The sequence below is a fragment of the Anthonomus grandis genome, chromosome 10 (genome assembly GCF_022605725.1).
Source record: "Anthonomus grandis grandis chromosome 10, icAntGran1.3, whole genome shotgun sequence".
Taxonomy (NCBI): Eukaryota; Metazoa; Arthropoda; class Insecta; order Coleoptera; family Curculionidae; genus Anthonomus; species Anthonomus grandis.
This window is the reverse complement of record NC_065555.1, coordinates 4,142,279-4,161,991: the sequence shown is the minus strand read 5'-3', so window position 1 is coordinate 4,161,991 and position 19,713 is coordinate 4,142,279. Positions and strand designations below refer to the sequence as shown.

General features: G+C 31.4%; 1 protein-coding gene across 6 annotated transcripts in view; it reads left to right on the top strand.

Moving 5' to 3' along the window:
• The window catches only part of LOC126740912 (acetylcholine receptor subunit alpha-like), a 141,706-nt gene that overhangs the window by 94,851 nt on the left and 27,142 nt on the right, over window positions 1-19,713 (top strand). For 4 of the 6 annotated variants that reach the window (XM_050447100.1, XM_050447099.1, XM_050447097.1 and 1 more), the window contains 3 exons: window positions 2,229-2,365; window positions 14,372-14,518; window positions 14,606-14,767. In XM_050447100.1, the coding sequence (XP_050303057.1) occupies window positions 2,229-2,365; window positions 14,372-14,518; window positions 14,606-14,767 (446 nt within the window). The remainder of the gene's footprint in view (window positions 1-2,228; window positions 2,366-14,371; window positions 14,519-14,605; window positions 14,768-19,713) is intronic. The other 2 variants (XM_050447101.1, XM_050447098.1) reach the window with 1 other exon arrangement.

The window sequence follows — 19,713 nt, the reverse complement described above, 5'->3', positions numbered from 1 at the left end:
ACAGTAAAATTTTAAGATGATTCGAGGTGTGCTTCGACCATGAAATGAGGTAGAAATCGAAAAAGTGTACTTTTTAACCACTTTTGACCTTTAAACCCATCTGAGATCCATGAAACCTGGACGATCTCTATGAAATGATACTGCACGTCTCTAGTGGATTCGATCACTTAAGAAAAGTAAAATTTCAAGATGATTTATGGCGTACCTAGACTGTGAGATGCGATAGAAACCGAAAAAATGCACTTTTTAACCACTTTTTGACCTTTAAACCCACGTGGGAGCATGAATCCTTGACGATCTCTATAAAATTAGACTTCACGTCTCTAGTGGGTTCATTTACTTAAGAACACTAAAATTTTAAGATGATTCAAGGTGTGCTTGGACCATAAAATGCGGTAGAATTCGAAAAAGTGCACTTTTTACTCACTTTCACATCTGAGACCCATGAATTCTTGCCGATCCCTATGAAATGATACTTCACGTTTCTAGTGGGTTTAACTACTTAAGAAAAGTGAAATTTTAATATCATTCAAGGTATGCTTGGACCACGAGATGCGATAGAAACCGAAAAATGAACTTTTTAACGACTTTTTGACCTTTAAACCCATCTGAGATCCATGAATCCTTGAAGATCCCTATGAAATAATACTTTACGTCTCTAGTAGGTTCAATTACTTAAGAAAAGTGAAATTTCAAGATGATTCAAGGCGTGCCTAAATCATGGGATGCGGTAGAATCCAAAAAAATGCACTTTTTGACTTTAAACCCATCTGAGATCCATGAATCTTTGACGATCTCTATGAAATGATACTTCACGTCTCTAGTGGGTTCGACCACTTAAGAAAAGTGGAATTTTAATATGATTCAAGGTGTGCTTGGACCATGAAATGCGGTAGAAACCGAAAAAATGCACTTTTGACCTTTAAACCCATCTGAGACCCATGAACCCTTGAGGATCGCAATGAAATGATGCTTCACGTCTCTAGTAGGTTCAACTACTTAAGAAAAGTGGAATTTCAAGATGATTCAAGGCGTGCCTAGACCATGAGATGCGGTAGAAACTGAAAAAATGCCTTTTTACCCACTTTTTGGCCTTTAAACCCATCTGAGATCCATGAATCCTTGACGATCGCTATAAAATGATTCGTTACGTCTCTAGTAGGTTCAACCACTTAAGAAAAGTGAAATTTTAAGATGATTCAAGGTGTGCTTGGACCATGAGATGTGGTAGAATCCAAAAAAATGCACTTTTTAACCACTTTTTGACCTTTAAACCATGTGGGAGCATGAATCCTTGACGATCCCTATAAAATTAGGCTTCACGTCTCTAGTGGGTTCAACTACTTAAGAAAAGTAAAATTTCAAGTAGATTCAAGACGTGTTTCGACCATGAGATGCTGTAGAAATCGCAAAAATGCACTTTTTAACGACTTTTTGACCTTTAAACCTGTCTGAGATCAATAAATCATTGACGATCGCTATAAAATGATTCGTTACGACTCTAGAAGGTTCAACCACTTAAGAAAGGTGGAATTTCAACATAATTTAAGATGTGCCTGGACCATGAGATGCGGTAGAAACCGCAAAAATGCACTTTTTAACCACTTTTGACCTTTAAACCCACCTGAGATCCATGAATTCAAGGATCAAAGTTAACCAAATTAAACTGAGCCACTAAAACAGCACACAAAAACAATATTAGTACCTACCAGTAAAAGTACTGATTTCATCAAGATAATTGGGGTGAATGATATAAGATAGAACACAAACACTTATGTCCAGCCATTGACACTTCACGAGACAATAACCCAACATAATTCTTAACAATTACTTTTTTTTTTAAATTCAATACCTAATACTGACATTATTAGTACATTTGTTCCAATTTGTATCTATTGATGATCATAATAGAGCATGATTTACATTAAAACTAAGGCACAATTTGTCACATTACACTATTTAATTGTGGCTTCCACTACATTTTGATTCTTTATACTCTTCTGTATTATCTTTAAATTATATTGGGTTGTTATCATTAATTATCTTTTATTATTTATTCCAAGCTTTTGGATAGTAGATTGAGTTTGATTTTTTGCAAAACTGGCTGCAGGGGATAATAATCTAATTTTACCACTTAACTAGTTAGAAAAAAATTGCCCATAAACAGTCCAAACTTAAAGGATTTATATAAAAAAAAACTTAAATTCAAGGATTTTCCTTTTTTTCAGGTGACACTGTCGATCTCAATCCTGATTAGTCTCCACGTGTTCTTCCTGCTAGTAGTGGAAATCATCCCGCCAACCTCCTTGGTCGTTCCCCTGTTAGGGAAATACCTGATCTTCGCCATGATCTTAGTTTCCATAAGGTAAGTTTACTTAAGAAGGACCCCCAATGGTATAATAAAAGTGATGTTTGCTATTACACACCCCACAAAAATTATCGCTTATATAATATTTTTTGGGACAATCTGTATATGTATCAACTTAAAAGATATTCCTGGTTTCTTATTATGGACAAAAAATGATCGGAATTTCTTACACATTTTTTTGAAACAAAAATGCTCGCGTAGATTATTCCTGTTTTGGCGAATGCATTGAGATCGAAAACGTTCTAAGCAAATAGTGTTATTCTAAAGTGAAAATTTAAATTTATTGTTAATAATGGATGTGCCTGAACGTTTAATAAGACATGTGACTAATGAAGAAGCCGCTAGAATCATTGCGCTCATAGAAGATGGCCGCAGTCAAAGATACGTCGCTCGGATAATAAGAGTTCAACAAAGCACCATATCCAGAGTTGTTAATCGCTACCAAGAAACAGGACAACTATCCAGACGACCTGGACCCAGAAGGGTAACTTCGGCAGTATATGATCGTTACTTAAGGTTAACGGCTTTAAGAATTAGGCATACCACCTCTAAAAGACTGCAAACAGATCTGTTGGCTGCTCGTAATGTCCGAATAAGCCTACAGACAGTTCGAAATAGGCTGAGAGAAGCAGGTTTACGAGCTAGAGGTCCACGTCTTACCAGAGAACATCGAGTAGCAAGATTGCAATTTGCTAGAGAACACGCAAATTGGAATATTCAAGATTGGTTCAATATTTTATTCACGGATGAATCAAGATTTTGTCTATATTCATCAGATAGGCGTGTACCAGTACATAAGCGACGTGGATCAGGTTAATTTTTGTCAAACTGAAAGCTTTGGAGGTGGCTCACTCATGGTTTGGGGAGGAATTTCTTTTGAGGGTCGCACGGAGCTAGTACCAGTGAATGATGGAAGACTAAATGCTGACAGGTACATAAATGATATCCTAGAACCTCATATATGCCATATATCGGTGATAATTCTGTGCTAATGCATGATAATACTCGTCCACGCGCTGCTAGAGTTGTTCGGCAATACTTAAAAGAAGTCGAGATACCCACCCTAAATTGGCCTGGACTTTAATCCGATAGAACATGTCTGGGACCATCTAGGAGGGCAAATCCAGCAACATCCAGCACCAATAAGAACACTAGATGATCTTCGAAATGTTCTTTTTGACTTTTTGCCGCAAGAATACCTCCAGAACCTGTTTAGAAGCCTTCGAAGACGAATGGAAGCTGTAATTAGAGCCAGGGGCGGTAACACACGCTAGTAGAAATTCATTGGCTTAAATAAAGTTCATTTTTTTTGTATACATGTTTTGTACAATTTTTTTGATTTTTGTATGTCTTGGTAAATCAAAATGTTTGTCCTCTGTAGATTGAACTGATTTAAAATAAATGTTGCAAAAGTCGTATTATTTGGTGATTTAATTATCAATATCAATAAAATTTTAAAAAACATGCAAAATATTTAAGAAATAATAAGTGATGCGATAATTTTTGTGGGGTGTGTATATTGATTTCAATAAGGTAAGTTTTCCCAAGCAGGAAACTTTCATAATAAAAGAACTTCCGGGTGCACTCAACTTAATATTATACATCCAGAGCGCAAAGGTATAGTTTTAATTACGTTTTGGGGGTTTTCGTTTGTCTTCAGCCCTATAGCGCGCGTAGGGTCCACAAGTAAAACAAAAGTTTGCCAGGCGCTTTTTTTTTTCGGGAAAATTTAATTTCCACGAGTTTTTGTTTCGGTTTAATAATAATTGCTTTCGAGTTTTAGTTTTATGAAATTTTATTTTATGTTTTTAATTAAAACACATTTTCAACTCTGTGCTCCACTTCACTCAGCCTCCAGTTATACTGAGTTTGTTTTAAATTCAAATGACAGCCAAGTTTGACAGTTGATGTTATATATGATAATTGGTTGCCTTACGATATCGTAAGCATTACGTCATCATATGGTTGCGTTCGAATGACGTCATGTCTAACAGCTGTCAAAGTCTAAATATTAGCTATACCTTTCATCGGTATTGCATTCGTTTTGAAGACTGACCTAAACCATTAAAACATTCATTTGTCTAAATTTTCGAAACGTTTTGAGTCTAAATCCGATCTCATACATTTTTAAGATCAGATTTAGATCGTAACAAAATACAAATTAATTTCGCCCTAAAAACGTTTATAAAGGGCAGACATTTGCCCAAGAGGAAATACAATAAACAAAAAAGTTACTGGCGTAAACATAACCTCACTCATATTTTTTTACACGTCTTAACTGTCTCATATACATTAATATTAAATAAATTAAAAGTAATACTAAGAAACTTAATGCTTCTCAACTCAAAAAATTGATATCAATATTTATTGTTTATTATTATTTGTATAGCTTCCCTTTCACTTTGACATATCGAGGTTATAAGACACTCTCTAAATATGGACTGCACAACTGTCACAAACTTCTTGAGATGCTAGAGTCACAAGATGATACCAATGTTGCCTTTGTAGGCAAAACTAGTCTTATTACATAATATCTGGTACCAGTTTTGGATCTTATGTCACCTAAAATTTGTATTTTTTTTTCAACTGGTTGCCGGGAATAAAAATCTACTTTTACCATTGGATTAGTTGGAAAAAGTACCATTGAAGCATTATTACATTAAACAAGTATAGTCGCTTGGCTCCTATACTTTTGGTCCGTGGGGACCAGTTTGAAACCTTTAGGTCATGTCTGTAAAGAGCCATAAAGGAATTCTTAAAAAAAAAACAAAAATTATCAGGTGTACTTAAGTCTGGTCAGTCAACTTTTATATGTCAAGGAAAAAGAGGACCAGTTGTTGGGTTATCATGCTTCACAGAACCAGGTGATAAGAGCTCCGCTCGAATTTAAGTATGCTTTAATATTTAATATGTAACCTAATAATAAACATCAATTACCAAGATTTACTGAAATCAGACCCATAGGAATAAAGTTTTATTGTAACGTGACTTTAAAAGCCAATACTTCAAAAATTGCTAAAATTATTGCTAAAAATCAATAATTATTTCCTCAATGAACTCCAAATATCAAATTTGAATAAAATCGGACCCACAGGAAAAAAGTTTTGATTGTCAAGTGACTATAAAGCTCAATATTTCAAAACTTTGTTATTAATAAATAATTATTTCCTAAATGAACCCCAAATACCAAACTTCAATCAAATCGGGCTATATAACCAAAAAAGTTAAAAAAAAAAAATTACCACATAAAATAATAATACCCATTAAATCCCGATTAGATTTTTTTTTTATCATTAGGACCCACTGTGTTGTAATTTTTGTCTAGCAAAATGCCTTGTATAGACCACTGTGTCGCATGAATATTATAATAATACAGGGAAAATGCTAAAACGTCAAAACGTTGCCGAATTATCGCGGCTAAAAGAACCCGATTTGGTAAAAGATATGCACATATTCGGATTCTCCAGAGTCTCTTGAATAATTCCGTATCAATTTCAGGAAGTTCTGAGCTATTTTAAGCATTTTATCAATCAAATTAGGAAGCAAGTCCGAGCCGATTCATCCACGTTGACGCCATGTTGTCAAAACCACCGCAAAAGTAGGCATTAAAACCGCGCGTAGACGTCAAAATCGACCATTTTCAGACGATGATTTCGGGTATAAAAAAAAGTTTTTACCTTATGATTTGTACATGGAAAAATAGTATAAAGCCTTAGGAACAGTTTAACATCAATTCTGGACCGATTCCAATCGGTTTTTGTAGTTAAATTTCGATTATAAAAAGGGTCTTTTTTCGCCGTTTTCGTTGCCATGGAGACGCCGGCCATGGGTCGCTTCGATAGTAGCTCTTGTATAGGTAGATTTTAAGCGATTTTTCGTGCTTGGGACTTTTTTGAAAAAAAATTGCTTTTAGGGTACTTTTAAAAATAGCGAAAAAATGAAATTTTCGTATGTTATAGTAAAATGAATGGCGCATCTGCTCGATTGGTTTCGGTTTTTCTATGACATACAGGGTGCGCACAATTAATTTCCAAAGTCAAAAAATTAAAAAAAATTCATAACTCAAAAACGGTTTTACTTAGAAGTACGGTTGAAACTGCAAAACATTCTCCTTGTTAGACGCTACAAACCGCCCATAAGCCATTTGGCTCTAAGTGGCGCCACTAAAAAGTTATTTGGGCTGGAAAAATAAAAGTGTGAAAAAGGGTATTTTTGACTGAGCACTGCTCACCCTGTATAAATGATAGCGTTAAACTTAATACTTTGTTTTATTCGGAAAGAGTGCAGGTTTAATTAATTCAAATGAAATTTTTTTAAATTTTGCCCCATAAAAATTTTACACAAAAAAAACTAAAAAAAATTAATATTTTTGGGTTTTTTTGATTTTTTCCCACAAAAAACATTTTTTCAAAAAAAGTCCTTAATAAAAACTGTAGTTCTCGATAAGGCAAACATATCTTCTGTAAGTCATTATTTCCGAAAAACAACTGTTAAACCGTCAGAGGGGCTAGAATATCACGCATGTCTGAAATTTTGGACGTTAAAAAAAAATACTTCCCTTATGCTGAGGGTAACCAAAAACTATACCGCACTGTCTCACGTAAACTCTAATCGATCCGTGAAGTTTCATAACATTCAAAGAAGCGTTACGACCTGCAGCGAATTCCCATTGAAAAAATTTGTTTGACTTTGAAGGCGTCCTAGTCTTTAACAAACAAACACATGAAAATCTGTAAACAATCAAGTTGTAGCCTCATACTTCTAGATTATAAAAAGGTAAACATCATTTCTCAACTCCGAATAGAATCAAAGTTTTAGGCACTTTTATCCGACGAGTCCCAAAGTCGTGCGAAAACTCCCAAAAAGAAGCGGCCATCTATAAAGCCCCGTCCAGACCGAATTTTCAACGCTAGCGTCCTGTGGGACTTGTTTTGGGAAAGCGGAGTTAGAATGTTGGGTTTTCACCAAGTTTTTGATTTTTTGACAATGAATGCCTAGAATAAAATTGTATTAGCTGAATAAAACTTGGTCATGACAGGCATATATCAAATGCATCTCATATATTATTAAAAAGAGCTTTCCAAGCATATTTACTGCATATGACTTAGGGAACTGTATACAGGGTTCCCTGAATAAAACTAATAAACCTGCTTGTATCCCTTAAAAAAAAAAAAGAAAAAACACAAAACTCCGGGTCGAAAAGTAAATTTAATTCGTGTCAAGGGTAATCTCGCGACTTAAAACTTCGCTGCACTTCCGGGTTTATTAAAAAATAAAAAACGGAAAAGAAACCGGAACGGAAGAAAGAAAATTTCGGTAATTAATGGATGACGGCAAACCGTTTGAAATCCCTGGATATTAAAACGGGATTTTGTGAGAAAAAAAAAAAAACGGGAAAACCTTCACGGAATGAAAAATGACGAGTGACCATAGTTTTCCCAATATCCACGTTTGCATTAGGGTTTAAATATTTATGTATATAATATATGTAGGTGTATAAAGGTATTGTGTTAAATAAATAAATAAATAAATAAAATAACAGATTTTTTTCCTAATTGGCCTTCTTAGGTGGAGCGTCTTAAAGGAACGTGTAAATTTGGTAATAAAATGCTCAACGATACACTTTTTAAAAGTTTTTGGGGAAAACCCTGAAATGTCTCTCAATGAATTTATTAGAAGAAGCTGTGTTCCAATTTTCACATCTCTAACTCTCTTAGTTTCAGAGATATGAGCACTTTGTCCCTGGAATCCCATTTTTTTTTTAAAGAATTTTTTTAATTCAAATTCCAAGAGTAATAACGCTCCTTTTAAAATTATTTTGGAAAAACCCTGAAATGTGTGTGGAATGAATTTATTAGAAGAAGCTGTGTTCCAATGTTCGCATCTCTAACTCTCTTAGTTTCAGAGATATGAGCACTTTGTCCTTGGAATCCCAATTTTTTTAAAAGAATTTTTTTAATTCAACTTCCAAGAGTAATAACGCTACTTTTAAAATGAGTCAGGGAAAACCCTGAAATAGGTGTCGAATGAATTTATTAGAAGAAGCTGTGTTCCAGTTTTCATATCTCTAACTCTCTTAGTTTCAGAGATATGAGCACTTTGTCCTTGGAATCCCAATTTTTTTAAAAGAATTTTTTAAATTCAACTCCCAAGAGTAATAACGCTACTTTTAAAATTATTTGGGGAAAACCCTGAAATAGGTGTTCAATGAATTTATTAGAAGAAGCTGTGTTCCAATCTGCACATCTCTAACTCTCTTAGTTTCAGAGATATGAGCACTTTGTTCCCGGATCCCAATTTTTTTAAAATAATTTTTTAAATTCAACTTCCAAGAGTAATAACGCTATTTTTAAAAATTATTTGGAGAAAACCCTGAAATAGGTGTCCAATGAATTTATTAGATGAAGCTGTGTTCCAATTTTCACATCTCTAACTCTCTTAGTTTCAGAGATATGAGCACTTTGTCCTTGGAATCCCAATTTTTTTTAAAGAATTTTTTTAATTCAACTTCCAAGAGTAATAACGCTACTTTTAAAATTATTTGGGGAAAACCCTGAAATAGTTGTCCAATGAATTTATTAGAAGAAGCTGTGTTCCAATTTTCACGTCTCTAACTCTCTTAGTTTCAGAGATATGAGCACTTTGTCCTTGGAATCCCAATTTTTTTAAAAGAATTTTTTTAATTCAAATTCCAAGAGTAATAACGCTACTTTTAAAATTATTTGGGGAAAACCCTGAAATAGGTGTCCAATGAATTTATTAGAAGAAGCTGTGTTCCAATTTTCACATCTCTAACTCTCTTAGTTTCAGAGATATGAGCACTTAGTCCTTGGAATCCAAATTTTTTTAAAAGAATTTTTTTAATTCAAATTCCAAGAGTAATAACGATACGTTTAAAATTATTTGGTAAAAACCCTGAAATAGGTGTCCAATGAATTTATTAGAAGAATCTATGTTCCAATTTTCGCATTTCTAACTCTCTTAGTTTCAGAGATATGAGCACTTTGTCCCCGGATCCCAATTTTTTTTAAAGAATTTTTTTAATTCAACTTCCAAGAGTAATAACGCTACTTTTAAAATTATTTAGGGAAAACCCTGAAATAGGTGTCCAATGAATTTATTAGAAGCAGCTGTGTTCCAATTTTTACATCTCTAACTCTCTTAGTTTCAGAGATATGAGCACTTTGTCCCTGGAATCCCATTTTTTTTTAAAAGAATTTTTTTAATTCAAATTCCAAGAGTAATAACGCTCCTTTTAAAATTATTTTGGAAAAACCCTGAAATAGGTGTCCAATGAATTTATTAGAAGAAGCTGTGTTCCAATTTTCGCATCTCTAACTCTCTTAGTTTCAGAGATATGAGCACTTTGTCCTTGGAATCCCAATTTTTTTTAAAGAATTTTTTAAATTCAACTTCCAGGAGTAATAACGGTACTTTTAAAATTATTTGGGGAAAACCCTGAAATAGGTGTCCAATGAATTTATTAGAAGAAGCTGTGTTCCAATTTTCGCATCTCTAACTCTCTTAGTTTCAGAGATATGAGCACTTTGTCCCTGGAATCCCATTTTTTTTTAAAAGAATTTTTTTAATTCAAATTCCAAGAGTAATAACGCTATTTTTAAAATTATTTGGGGAAAACCCTGAAATAGGTGTCCAATGAATTTATTAGAAGAAGCTGTGTTCCAATTTTCACTTCTCTAACTCTCTTAGTCTTAGAGATATGAGCACTTTGTCCCCGGATCCCAATTTTTTTAAAAGAATTTTTTAAATTCAACTTCCAAGAGTAATAACGGTACTTCTAAAATTATTTGGGGCAAACCCTGAAACAGGTGTCCAATGAATTTATTAGAAGAAGCTGTGTTCCAATTTTCACATCTCTAACTCTCTTAGTTTCAGAGATATGAGCACTTGGTCCCCGGATCCCAATTTTTTTAAAAGAATTTTTTAAATTCAACTTCCAAGAATAATAACGCTACTTTTAAAATTATTTGGGGAAAACCCTGAAACAGGTGTCCAATGAATTTATTAGAAGAAGCTGTGTTCCAATTTTCACTTCTCTAACTCTCTTAGTTTCAGAGATATGAGCACTTTGTCCTTGGAATCCCAATTTTTTTAAAAGAATTTTTTTAATTCAACTTCTAAGAGTGATAACGTTACTTTTAAAATTATTTCGGGGAAAACCCTAAAATAGGTATCGAATGAATTTATCAGAAGAATCTATGTTTCAATTTTCGCATCTCTAACTCTCTTAGTTTCAGAGATATGAGCACTTTGTCCCTGGAATCCGAATTTTTTTAGAAGAATTTTTTAAATTCAACTTCCAAGAGTGATAACGCTACTTTTAAAATTATTTAGGGAAAACCCTGAAATAGGTGTCCAATGAATTTATTAGAAGAAGCTGTGTTCCAATTTCCACATCTCTAACTCTCTTAGTTTCAGAGATATGAGCACTTTGTCCTTGGAATCCCAATTTTTTTTAAAGAATTTTTTTAATTTAACTTCCAAGAGTCATAACGCTACTTTTAAAATTATTTAGGGAAAACCCTGAAAAAGGTGTCCAATGAAATTATTAGAAGAAGCTGTGTTCCAATTTTCACATCTCTAACTCACTTAGTTTCAGAGATATGAGCACTTTGTCCTTGGAATCCCAATTTTTTTAAAAGAATTTTTTTAATTCAACTTCCAAGAGTAATAACGCTACTTTTAAAATTATTTGGGGAAAACCCTGAAATAGGTGTCCAATGAATTTATTAGAAGAAGCTGTGTTCCAGTTTTCATATCTCTAACTCTCTTAGTTTCAGAGATATGAGCACTTTGTCCCTGGAATCCTAATTTTTTTCAAAGAATTTTTTAAATTCAACTTCCAAGAGTGATAACGCTACTTTTAAAATTATTTGGGAAAAACCCTGAAATAGGTGTCCAATGAATTTATTAGAAGAAGCTGTGTTCCAATTTTCACATCTCTAACTCACTTAGTTTCAGAGATATGAGCAGTTTGTCCTTGGAATCCCAATTTTTTTAAAAGAATTTTTTTAATTCAACTTCCAAGAGTAATAACGGTACTTTTAAAATTATTTGGGGAAAACCCTGAAATAGGTGTCCAATGAATTTATTAGAAGAAGCTGTGTTCCAATTTTCACATCTCTAACTCTCTTAGCTTCAGAGATATGAGCACTTTGTCCTTGGAATCCCAATTTTTTTAAAAGATTTTTTTAAATTTAACTTCTAAGGGTAATAACGCTACTTTTAAAATTATTTGAGGAAAACCCTGAAATAGGTGTCCAATGAATTTATTAGAAGAATCTGTGTTCCCATTTTCACATCTTTAACTCTCTTAGTTTCAGAGATATGAGCACTTTGTCCCTGGAATCCGAATTTTTTTAGAAGAATTTTTTAAATTCAACTTCCAAGAGTGATAACGCTACTTTTAAAATTATTTAGGGAAAACCCTGAAAAAGGTGTCCAATGAATTTATTAGAAGAAGCTGTGTTCCAATTTCCACATCTCTAACTCTCTTAGTTTCAGAGATATGAGCACTTTGTCCTTGGAATCCCAATTTTTTTTAAAGAATTTTTTTAATTTAACTTCCAAGAGTCATAACGCTACTTTTAAAATTATTTAGGGAAAACCCTGAAAAAGGTGTCCAATGAAATTATTAGAAGAAGCTGTGTTCCAATTTTCACATCTCTAACTCACTTAGTTTCAGAGATATGAGCACTTTGTCCTTGGAATCCCAATTTTTTTAAAAGAATTTTTTTAATTCAACTTCCAAGAGTAATAACGCTACTTTTAAAATTATTTGGGGAAAACCCTGAAATAGGTGTCCAATGAATTTATTAGAAGAAGCTGTGTTCCAGTTTTCATATCTCTAACTCTCTTAGTTTCAGAGATATGAGCACTTTGTCCCTGGAATCCTAATTTTTTTCAAAGAATTTTTTAAATTCAACTTCCAAGAGTGATAACGCTACTTTTAAAATTATTTGGGAAAAACCCTGAAATAGGTGTCCAATGAATTTATTAGAAGAAGCTGTGTTCCAATTTTCACATCTCTAACTCACTTAGTTTCAGAGATATGAGCACTTTGTCCTTGGAATCCCAATTTTTTTAAAAGAATTTTTTTAATTCAACTTCCAAGAGTAATAACGGTACTTTTAAAATTATTTGGGGAAAACCCTGAAATAGGTGTCCAATGAATTTATTAGAAGAAGCTGTGTTCCAATTTTCACATCTCTAACTCTCTTAGCTTCAGAGATATGAGCACTTTGTCCTTGGAATCCCAATTTTTTTAAAAGATTTTTTTAAATTTAACTTCTAAGGGTAATAACGCTACTTTTAAAATTATTTGAGGAAAACCCTGAAATAGGTGTCCAATGAATTTATTAGAAGAATCTGTGTTCCCATTTTCACATCTTTAACTCTCTTAGTTTCAGAGATATGAGCACTTTGTCCCTGGAATCCCAATTTTTTTAAAAGAATTTTTTTAATTCAACTTCCAAGAGTGATAACGCTACTTTTAAAATTATTTGGGGAAAACCCTGAAATAGGTGTCCAATGAATTTATTAGAAGAAGCTGCGTTCCAATTTTCAAATCTCTAACTCTCTTAGTTTCAGAGATATGAGTACTTTGTCCCTGGAATCCCAATTTTTTTAAAAGAATTTTTTTTAAGTCAACTTGCAAGAGTAATAACGCTACTTTTAAAATTATTTGGGGAAAACCCTGAAATAGGTGCCGAATGAATTTATCAGAAGAATCTATGTTCCAATTTTCGCATCTCTAACTCTCTTAGTTTCAGAGATATGAGCACTTTGTCCTTGGAATCCCAATTTTTTTTATTCAACTTCCAAGACTTGAAAAATCTTTTTTTAAATTTTTCCAGGCAGTTGAGAGCATCGTAACGTTTGGAATTTCTTCACATTCAACTGCCTGGAGTAAAATTTACCTAAACTCAATTCTTTCAGGCAGTGGAAGTTGATAAAACAACTCCAGGGTTTTTTGAGTGATTTCCTGGAACATTTTTCTGTATATTTGGTTACAAGGTGTACATACTTTGCTCAAACGGGTTTTTGAGATATACTAGAAATTCAAAAGCACGACAGAAGGCAAGGAAATATAACTCTTCTGGATTAAAAACTCGCAATAATTCGGAATTCCCATTTATCCTAAAATATACAAAAAAAAGGACTTTTTCCAAACTTCAGAAACCCACATTGTATATACAGTGCTGGAGTAAAGGATGGTCTTGTGGCACATAATTTTGAAGCTCCTGACGATTACTTTATACCCGTAGAATATAAATTCAATATCTTTACCTACTACAAAATGGTGGTACATCTAATAGTTACCTGAATACATTAACATTTAACTTGAATAAATACACTGAGTTCAATTGAGAAGATGCTGGAAATGGTTGCCTTGAACTTCTTGACACAAGAACAGCTGGTCCGAAATTTCACACCGAACGTTTTCAAATGCACCAACATCGATATTTTTACAAATATTCGTTATTGTCTGTCGTAAATCATCAATTTTGCTTCAAATAGCCGTTGTGGACCTGTAGAATGGCCAGCTCGCTCGCCAGATTTGACACCTCTAGACTTTTTTTATATGCTGAAATTTTCATGTGTCAATTTTGCCTTAAAATATAGTGTTCATTTATCAATTGCATTACGTCAAACTTAAATTTTTTTAATTGATCCGCCGTTCAAAAAATAAAGAGTAGGGCGGATATTAATGAAAAGCACTGTATATGCATATAAACAACCAGAATTAACGTTTCAAAACATCAACTGAACAAGGGATAAAACTTCCAGAAAAGTGGGAATAATTAAATCTCCCTCCTAAGCCGTTTATTTAATTAATTTTAACGTTTCAGTTATGAACTTCCGAGATTGTAAAAATTAAATTTGTGGCGACTTTTAACTCTCGCTGTCACTCAATTTGGGGGGGAAATTGAAGTATTTTTTCCATGGGAAATTGACATCGCATTTATTAATTTCTTCCAGTATATGTGTGACCGTGGTGGTGCTAAACGTCCACTTCCGGTCACCACAGACCCACCGGATGTCACCGTGGGTAAAACGCGTTTTCATCCACATCTTGCCGAGACTTTTGGTTATGAAGAGGCCCCAGTACGTGTTCGATACCCACAGGTAAGATAAATATATGTCATTAATTACCATCATTTGTGGGCTTCCTAAACAATACTCTCATTATATATAAACGTCAACATTCTCCAGTAGATTCATGACCAACCGACTATTATCCACCAGCGGTACCAACATCTCCACCTCTTGTATATACCCGTATCACACGACCGTGAGGAGACCCAGTTGCAGCCCTAAGAGACGGATGCCGCCACCCACCAGCAGGACACCCTCGAGGGAAAACATTTCGCACAGGTAAAAAAAAAGGCATCCAAGGTTCTATTTCAGGATCACCTTGTATAGCAAAAAGAAAACCTACTTTCCCCCTAAACGCGTTCGATGTAAGGTGCGAAAAGCCGTTAAACTTTACTATCAGGAGTTAGATACCCCACAGGGGGTGGTTTTTTTAAGGTTACATAAGGATCGTATAAGATATGCATGTGAGGGTTAATAATGCATAAGGGCTCGTATAAGGAAACGGGGTATTTTTAAAGGGGAACGCTGTATTGGTTGTTAAAATGCAAAGGGGTCCTACTGAATAAATCAGGGTCTAAGTTATCCCCTTTTTTGCTTTTAAGTGTCTTATTAACTTATGAAATTTTTTATAGGTTCCTTCTTCCTGTTCTCCTGATAAAGTACCTTTTACATTATTGCTAGTACTGCTATATTCTTAGTTTAAAAAATTCTAAAGAGTATATTAATTCAAGTCAAAGTATAAGTGGTAATAACCTTAAAAATTTATTTTCTTTATAATTTCGTATAGAAGCAATAAATTATGACAGTATTTTTAATAAGAATTTTTAAGGTTCTTTAATTGGGTACTGGTGAATGGAAAGGGTCTTATTGGGTAAAAATTTAGAAGTGAGTACTTAATTTTGAGATCCAGGAAATCCTTGGATAGAGTAAATTGAAAAAAATCCAAGAGAAAACTGCCTGGGAATTTTTTTTAAAGTCATTTGAATGCCTGGAAAATTTCTTAGGGTTATAAAGAAAATTCGGTAGAACAATTATTTTAAATGCCTGAAAAACCTTTTTCTGGTCAAGTTAATAAAGAAAATCCGTTGGAAAAGTTCTTTCAGGTGCCTGGAAAAATTGTTTTCTGTCAAGTTAATGAAGGAAATTTGGAAAAAAAAAAAATTTACCTTAGAAGAAAATCTTAATGAAAATGTTTTTTTGAATGCCTCAGAAAAAAAAGAATTTTCTTGAATGAAAAAAAAATCCAGAAAAAAATGTCACCATTAAACCTGGAAAATTGATTTTTTTCATTAATTTGAAGGAAAAAGACCTTTTCCGGACCCTCGAACTCATTTTTTTTAATTGGATTTTCTTCATAAGCTTAAAATAAAATTCCAGACAATTATAGCTACATTTCGCTAAATTAATAAAGATTGATTTTTCCAGGCAGTTGAGAGAACTGTTTCATTAAATTAGTGAAAATTAATATCTCCAGGCACTTGGAGGAACTTTTTTAAGTGGATTATCTTAATTAATTACTACATGAAAATCATTTATTCCAGGCACGTGAAAGATTTATTTCATTAAATTAATGAAAATTAATTTTCCAGGCACTTGATAATCATTTTCGTCAGAAATTTCTCATTAAATTAATTAAAATATTTTTTTCCAGACACTTGAAAGAATTTTTTCAATGAATTTTCTTAATTAATTACATGAAAATCATTTATTCCAGGCACTTGAAAGATCTATTTCATTAAATTAATGAAAATTAATTTTCCAGGCACTTGATAATCTATTTCGTCAGAAATTTCTCATTGAATTAAAATATTTTTTCCAGGCACTTGAAAAATCCATTTAATTAAATTTTCCTTATTAAATTAATGAAAATTAATTTTCCAGGCACTTGATAATCTATCTCGTCATAAATTTCTCATTAAATTAATTAAAATATTTTTTCCAGGCAGTTGAAAGAACTTTTTCAATCAATTTTCTTAAGTAATTTCATGAAAATCACTTATTCCAGGCACATGCGAGATCCATTTCATTAAATTTTCTTCATTAAATTAATGAAAATTAATTTTCCAGGCACTTGAAAGAATTTTTTCAATGAATTTTCTTAATTAATTACATGAAAATCATTTATTCCAGGCACATGAGAGATCCATTTCATTAAATTTTCCTCATTAAATTAATGAAAATATTTTTTTCCAGGCACTTGAAAAATCCATTTAATTAAATTTTCCTTATTAAATTAATGAAAATTAATTTTCCAGACACTTGATAATCTATTTCGTCAGAAATTTCTCATTAAATTATTTAAAATATTTTTTTCCAGGCACTTGAAAGAACTTTTTCAGTCAATTTTCTTAGTTAATTCCATGAAAATCACTTATTCCAGGAACATGAGAGATCCACTTCATTAAATTTTCCTCATTAAATTAATTAAAATTAATTTTCCAGGCATTTGATAATCAATTTCGTCAGATATTTCTCATTAAATTAATTAAAATATTTTTTTCCAGGCACTTGAAAAAATTTTTTAAATGGATTTTTTTAATTAATTACATAAAAATCACTTATTCCAGGCACTTGAGGGATCCATTTCATTAAATTTTTCTCATTAAATTAATGAAAATGAATTTTCCAGGCACTTGATAATCTATTTCGTCAGATATTTCTCAATGAATTAATTACAATATTTTTTCCAGGCACTTGAAAGAATTTTTTCAATGAATTTTCTTAATTAATTACATGAAAATCACTTATTCCAGGCACATGAGAGATCCATTTCATTAAATTTTCCTTATTAAATTAATGAAAATTAATTTTCCAGGCACTTGATAATCTATTTCGTCAGAAATTTCTCATTGAATTAATTAAAATATTTTTTCCAGGCACTTGAAAAATCCATTTAATTAAATTTTCCTTATTAAATTAATGAAAATATTTTTTTCCAGGCACTTGAAAAATCCATTTAATTAAATTTTCCTCATTAAATTAATGAAAATTAATTTTCCAGGCACTTGATAATCTATTTCGTCAGAAATTTCTCATTAAATTAATTAAAATATTTTTTTTCAGGCACTTAAAAGAACTTTTTCAGTCAATTTTCTTAATTAATTACATGAAAATCACTTATTCCAGGCACATGCAAGATCCATTTCATTAAATTTTCTTCATTAAATTAATGAAAATATTTTTTTCCAGGCACTTGAAAAATCCATTTAATTAAATTTTCCTTATTAAATTAATGAAAATTAATTTTCCAGGCACTTGATAATCTATTTCGTCAGAAATTTCTCATTAAATTAATTAAAATATTTTTTTCCAGGCACTTGAAAGAACTTTTTCAGTCAATTTTCTTAGTTAATTCCATGAAAATCACTTATTCCAGGAACATGAGAGATCCACTTCATTAAATTTTCCTCATTAAATTAATTAAAATTAATTTTCCAGGCATTTGATAATCAATTTCGTCAGATATTTCTCATTAAATTAATTAAAATATTTTTTCCAGGCACTTGAAAGAAATTTTTCAGTCAATTTTCTTAATTAATTACATGAAAATCACTTATTCCAGGCACTTGAAAAATCCATTTAATTAAATTTTCCTTATTAAATTAATGAAAATTAATTTTCCAGGCACTTGATAATCTATTTCGTCAGAAATTTCTCATTGAATTAATTAAAATATTTTTTCCAGGCACTTGAAAGAATTTTTCAATGAATTTTCTTAATAAATTACATGAAAATAATTTATTCCAGACACTTAAAAGATCTATTTTATTAAATTTTCCTCATTAAATTAATGAAAATTAATTTTCCAGGCACTTGATAATCTATTTCGTCAGAAATTTCTCATTAAATTAATTAAAATATTTTTTTCCAGGCACTTGAAAGAACTTTTTCAGTCAATTTTCTTAATTAATTTCATGAAAATCACTTATTCCAGACACATGAGAGATCCATTTCATTAAATTTTCCGCATTAAATTAATTGAAATATTTTTTTCCAGGCACTTGAAAGAACTTTTTCAATCAATTTTCCTTATTCATTTCATGAAAATCACTTATTCCAGGCACTTGAAAGAATTTTTTCAATGAATTTTCTTAATTAATTACATGAAAATCATTTATTCCAGGCACTTGAAAAATCCATTTAATTAAATTTTCCTTATTAAATTATTGAAAATTAATTTTCCAGGCACTTGATAATCTATTTCGTCAGTAATTTCTTATTATATTAATTAAAATATTTTTTTCCAGGCACTTGAAAGAACTTTTTCAATGGAATTTCTTAATTAATTACATGAAAATCATTTATTCCAGGCACTTGAAAGATCTATTTCATTAAATTTTCTTCATTAAATTAATGAAAATTAATTTTCCAGGCACTTTATAATCTATCTCGTCATAAACTTCTCATTAAATTAATTAAAATATTTTTTCCAGGCATTTGAATGAATTTTTGAGTGGATTTTTTTAATTAATTTTATTAAAATTCAAAGCACTTCAAGGACCCATTTCATTTAATTTTCCTCATTAAATTAATGAAAATTAATTTTCCAGGGACTTGATAATTTATTTTGTCAGATATTTCTCATTAAATTAATGAAAACAATTTTTTTCAGGCACTTTTGAAAGACATTTTTTAATGAATTATCTTAATTAATTACTAAAAATCAATTATATAAGGCATTTGAAAAAATCTTTTCAAATGTTAATAAAAATTAATTTTTCCAGGGACTTGAAAGAATTTTTTTTAATGAATATTTATAATTAATTAAATGAAACTCACTTATTCCAGGAACTTGAGAGATCCATTTCATTAAATCACCATTAAATGAATAAAAATTAATTTTTCCAGGCACTTGAAAGAATTTTTTTTAATGAATTATCTTAATTAATTTCATGAAAATTAATTTTCCGGCACTTGAAAGAACCTTTTCAATGGATTTTCATTAATTATGAAATTAATTGCATGAAACTCACCTATTCCAGGAACCAAGAGATCCATTTCATTAAATCATGATTAAATTAATAAAAATTAATTTTTCCAGGCATTTGATAATCTATTTCGTCAGATATTTCTCATTAAATTAATGAAAACAATTTTTTCAGGCACTTTTGAAAGACATTTTTTAATGAATTATCTTAATTAATTACTAAAAATCAATTATTTAAGGCACTTGAAAAAACCTTTTCAATGGTATTTCTTGATTAAATTATTGAAGACCAATTTTT